At 42.0% G+C, this 5,795-nt stretch overlaps 1 protein-coding gene across 1 annotated transcript in view; it reads left to right on the top strand.

Moving 5' to 3' along the window:
* The first annotated feature begins 1,008 nt into the window (after positions 1-1,008).
* VTA1 (vesicle (multivesicular body) trafficking 1) overlaps positions 1,009-5,795 on the top strand; it is a 47,738-nt gene continuing 42,951 nt past the window's right edge. The window contains exon 1 of the mRNA XM_006755375.2: positions 1,009-1,173. Within this exon, the coding sequence (XP_006755438.1) occupies positions 1,062-1,173 (112 nt within the window). The 5' untranslated portion in view covers positions 1,009-1,061. The remainder of the gene's footprint in view (positions 1,174-5,795) is intronic.

Genomic DNA, 5,795 nt, shown 5'->3' on the forward strand with positions numbered 1-5,795 from the left:
AGATTCCTTCTTTTTTACAACAGCATAGTATTCCATCATGTAGATGTACCACAGTTTCCTAATCCATTCATCTACTGATGGGCACTTAGGCTGTTTCCAGATCTTCGTTATGGTAAATTGTGCTGCTATGAACATAGGGGTGCATATATCCCACTTCTAGGAATACAGTGGGGCCTTGACTGATGAGTGTCCTGACTAACGAGTTTTTCGAGATATGAGCTATCTCCCAGCCTGTTTTTTGCATTGAGTTGACGGAGTAATTTGAATTAACGGGCTCCTTAAGGAGCCCCTTAACGAGCTCAGTCTCGGAACGAATTAAACTCGTAAGTCAAGGACCCACTGTGCTGATATTTAGGATCCAACCCAGAACAATTAAATCTGAATGCCTTGTGGTGGGACCTAGATATGAATCTTTAAGAAAACTTCTGAGATGATCTTTAAGGACAACCACAGTTAAGAATCAAGAAGTAATACAAAGAGAATAAATGAGAAGTCTTAAGACAGAGAAAGACATTATGGTTCACCCACTCTGCTTTGCTTCATTAATTTCTCTACCCATCCAGCAACTTCTGACTGGAAAGTCAGGATAGTGGGAGTAAGAGAAAGAAATCATAATGGCTTTGTTTGTTAGGGCTGCTGTAAGAAAAGACCACCGTCTGCATAGCTTATAAACAACAGAAATGTATCACCTCCCAGAGGTCCCAAGGGCAAGTCACGCCTTTATCCTTTTTTCAAATCAATAAACCTTATTTTGTTTTTTCCCTTTCTATCCTTCCTTCTGCCATAAAAGGGGTGATGGGGCCTGTGACCACCAACAGAAGTTAAAACAAGACAAACATTCTCTTCCTTCCCACCAGGAGAGAGCGCTGGTGCCTCTCAGACTTTCTCCTGAGCCAAGCGCACTGAGATGGTTTCCCGCTGGAAACCCGTCGTTGACTTGCTGTTGCTTAGCAACGGGCGAGTGGGCGGGACTTGCCGTGCGCGCTCGTGCGCGTGACCTCCCCGCGGAAGCGGAAGTCCCGGCGGCGCGCGAGTAGGAAGTGGGAAGTCTTGGCGTGGAGATGGCTGCGCTGGCCCCGCTGCCCCCGCTGCCCCCACAGTTTAAGAGCATACAGCATCATCTGAGGACGGCTCAGGAGCATGACAAGCGGGACCCCGTTGTAGCCTATTACTGTGAGTTTTCCCGAGTCGCCGCGGCCTTCCGTCCCTCCCGGGGCCCACACGCCTCTCTGGGGTCCTAGGGGCAGGCCCCGCCTCCTGGCTTCGGACTGGATGTCTAACCCGTGCCCCCTCCTCCCGCGGGGTCCCGACCTTTGCTCTGCCCCGGTGCAGGCCCTGCAAAGGCAGAACTGCAGAAGCACCGTGGTGCCCACCGCCCCTCCTGTTTTAGGCCCGACTCTTCCTAAACTGCCCCCATGGCCTCGTGGACACTGAAACAGACTGCCCGAAGGTGTTTTCGTTTGTGTTTTGTCTGTGTGCACACGCGCAAGCCTCTGATCTCCGCCCGGGAAACCTGACAATAGCCGGGGTGGCTGCGCACTTGAACTGGAGTAGCGAAGGGGGTGAGCGTCCCAAAGACAGTAGCGATGTGGACAAAAGGAATACAGACTAATTTTGTAAACATAGCCGTAAGTGCAGGTTAATTACGACAAATGCAAACCAGGTCAAAGACTCAGACATGGTTAAATGGAGAGTATCTGCCACAACACGAGCGTTTTGAGTTTACCATTCCCGCTTCTGCATCCAAACCGCTCTCTCCCACCAGTGAGAATATCTCGTCTTCATACTGCGGTTTAGACGTTTGGTAGCAACATTCTCGCTTTGGGTGATTGTCATCCTTGTAATGTACAGTCGATGCAAAGGAAGCACGGCTTAAAATTGTTCAAACATTTTTCCTTTGCAGTGAAGAGAGTAGTTCGAGTAGTGTTATGTCAATTTTATTTTAGATTCCGTACTCCAACTTTATTGCACATAAGTAACCTGGCAACTGTCAATCTCTTGAAAAGGACTTTTAGAGTTAAGTTCCACATAAGGTGTCCTCTGTTGTGACTGTTACTAAAGCTGGCTGAAATCTGATCCTCTGTCACCCTGCTGTAGTCCAGGGGTACCCATTTTCATCTCTCACATGTGCAAGGCCCTTTCGAATCTCCATGTTCTTCACCTGGGAGCATCTACCTTTTATTCTCCACTTGGCAAATTCCACATGGTTAAAAATCTAACCCAGATGTCACCTATTCTGTAGTCAGTAAGTTGAATACTCTCTAGGCTTTGCCTCATTTTGTTCAAATCGTACAGTATAATTTCAGTTGAATACTTACCCGGTTCCTCAAGCAGGGACCATTAATCACTCATTCAGCGTGTATTTATATTGAGCTTGTACCTATGTCAAGTGTTAACCAGGCACTGTGGCTACAGTTCCCCGCATTCATGGAGTTTGCATGCAGTGGGATGGAGAGATTAAACAGTATGATGCGTATATTATGTAGAAGGTTATGGAGAAAGATAAAGCAGGGGAAGAGAATAGGAGTACCAGGAGCAGGGTGGTAGGGAGGGCAGAAGAAATTTCACTTTCAAAGTGGTCCGTTAACTGCTTCAATGAGTTCATATCTGAGCAAAGACTTGAATGAAAACAGGCTTTGCTCCATCTGGCAAACAGTGTTCTCTTTTCTCCATAGCAGGAATAACATGTACAAAAGTCCTGAGGGAGGGCTGTTGGAGGATCAGGCAGCCATTGTAACTGGAGTGGTTAGACTAGAGTAAGGAGAAAAATGATGTGATGTGGACAAAGAGGTAATCGCTTACAACAATGAAATAGGAGCTATAGTCCATGTCTGAAACTAATCCCTATTCATGGGCCCTGTGTTGTATGCCTTTGTGACTACCCAGGGACCCTTTATTTCCTGTGTCATTATCCTCTCCCTCTCACCATTTCTTTCTAAACTTACCCCAGTTTCCTTCATTTAAAAAATAAGAGAAATGCTCACTGTGACATTCTCCTAAAGTTGCTTTCCTGTGTGCCCAACCTCAAAGATTAGCTTGAAATAACTGCCTGTAGTTGTTTTTACAACCTTATCCCATAGAATCTTATCAGCCCATTGAAATCTAGTTTTCATGCCCATTGTTTCACTGAAACTGCTCTCAGCAGGGTCAAGAACAAACATTTTTATTGCTAAATCCAACTTAAAAATATTTTTTAGTGAAACATATGCATATTAAAGAACGTATATAGTGGGTGTATGCAATTTAAAGAATAATAAAATGAATATACCCACCATGTTTGATGTTATTAGACTTTTCAATTTTTGCCAGTCTGGTGGACATGAAATGGTGTGTCATTGGAGCAAAATTTGCAATTCATTGAGTCTTAATGAAATTGAGCATCTTTTCATATGTTAATTAATCATTTGTGATTTCCTATTGAAATATTATTTATTGCTTTTGACCATTCTATTTCACCATATGTGTTAATAATCTAGATATTATTCCTTTGTTGTATGCATTGCAAATGCCTCCTCTGAGTTCATTCCATAAAGTCCTTTGATTTTCAAAAGTCCTTAACTTTAAAATATAGCCAGTTAACCACCCCCTTCCCTATGATTTGTATTCTCATTTTCTAGTCCTTGGTTTCCTTTTGTGTAAGTAGTACCTTGTTTGGGACTTTGGCATATTATTCTTTATCTATTTTCTCTATTTTCTACTGAAATTTTGATTACACATGCGTTGCACTTTCCTTCTTTATTTCTTTGTCTCTCCGTGCTTTCAGAGTTTGCATCCCTTTGTCTCTCTGAGCTACATTTGGTGTAATTTCTTTAGGTCTGTGCTCATCTTCATATAGGTATTCTGTAGTATAACCCAGGTATTGTGTTTCTACTTTATTTTTTTATTTATAGATCTTCTGTTACCGTTTCTTTTCAAGTTGACCTACCCATTTCTGTTAATCTTTTGTTACTATATTTCTTAAACATTCTTATTTCTTTAAATGTTTTAAATATATTTATATTCAAATATATGCTGTCTGATAATTCCTGTAGCTGCTGTATTCGTGGTTATATAACTTGTGCTCTAGGCATGCTGAACCAGTACTTTTCAGACTTCTGTGTGTAAGTAATTCTACAGGAATTCTTTTCCCAATTTTCAACTCCCTGTTTCTTTCTTACAAGGCTCCTTTGGCTACAGTAGTAATGCAATATGCTGCTTTCTCTTTTTCCACATCCGGTTCACAATTGCCATTCTCCTAGTTTAAAGAAGAAAGACGTGCTCTTATGAATCATGAGTGTTTTTAGGGCTAGTTACCCTGGGGATGAAGGTAGAAAACCTCCAGGTTCCATAAAAAAGAAAAATTTAAATTACTAGTATTAATGAAGCCTCCATTAATTAAGGTATTAGGTAGAGCTTCCTGTCTTTCCCTGTGTCATATGGAAGAAAATCGGTCAGAGTAAAGAATAAGCTTTTATTCAAAATGCTGGCATGAGAAAAGATGTCAAAGGAACATTCTAATTTAGGAAAGAAGGTGCTATGTTTTATAAATGAAATGGGGAAGTCACCTGAAGTTTGTCAAGATTAATCTCAGAATATGAGGGAATTGTTCTTAGAGATTAGCAGCTTTTGTTTGATCATTTTGGATTTTATCCAGAGGAGTGAGGAGGGACAGTTTGGGAGCAAGGTCCTATGCAACAGGGGTGGGGAGGATTAGCTGTGGGGACAAAGACATGGAAGGACCACACTGGAAAGTTCTCTTATATACATATCTGTTCAGGCTAAAAAAATCAAAATCAAAATACACCCAAACAAACAAAAAAATTAGTCAGTATTGCCATGTGTTGAATTCCCAAAATGGTAAAGAGTTTTTGTGAAATGACCTTACCTTTTCATTCTCTCTTCATTATTAAAGAATTTCATTCCTGAGGTAAGGGAGAAAAGGGGCAAAAGAGAAATGCTTAAAGGGGCCATTGCCTTTTTCATCCAAGTGACAAGCTCATGTAGGGCTTTGTGACTTATCAAAATTTTAGAGTTGGAATTCAGTTGACATGAAGCACATGGAGATATAGGTTAACGTATTTATTCGAATTGGAAGATTAAGTCGTATTTATCTGAAAAAGTAAACCTCATTGACTGATTGGTTTGGCATTAGCATCAGGTTTTGTCTTATGTAATAAGGTAGGCATTCTCCTTTAACTAAATAGCTATATCTTTAACTCTGGGATGTTCTGCTTTTTTTCAGAAATACATTTAAAACAAGTGATAAGCTAACTTATTTATTTGCCAGAGGATGCTGAAATAAATGTTATTTCAGTTTTCACAATCCTGTGTCTGCCTCTGACTGAAAAAAAAAAAAAAAAAAAGATGAATCTTTGTAAGATCGTTTTTTTATAAGCTTCCTGGGAATTGAGAAAATGAATAACTTTACTGATGGGGTGACAAATTCTTTTCCAGTTTTAAAACAAATTTTGAGGGAGACTTAATTGAAATGTCAGCCAAGAGATTATTAAAAACTAGAGGCCCAGGGGCCTGCCCCCAGCCACACCATGGAGGCTTGGAGCAGGAGCCCCTCTGTGTTGATCTCTCAGGCTCCTGGCCTCCACTGCGTGTTTTTCTCTTCCTTAAGCTGTGGCAAGGGTGGGGTGCTGCCTGCAGGCTGCGCTTTCCTGCTCATGGACCACCAGATCACTGTAGAGACCGGGTGCAGGCCCTGCTGGGTGCTGCCTGTGGGGAACTTACCTGCTCTGGGATCGCTATGGCTAGGCCCACCTCATGGCCACCCGCCCTCCTCACTTTCCTGCTCTGGGCTCACCATG

This window comes from Myotis davidii, unplaced genomic scaffold (genome assembly GCF_000327345.1).
Source record: "Myotis davidii unplaced genomic scaffold, ASM32734v1 scaffold292, whole genome shotgun sequence".
NCBI lineage: Eukaryota > Metazoa > Chordata > Mammalia > Chiroptera > Vespertilionidae > Myotis > Myotis davidii.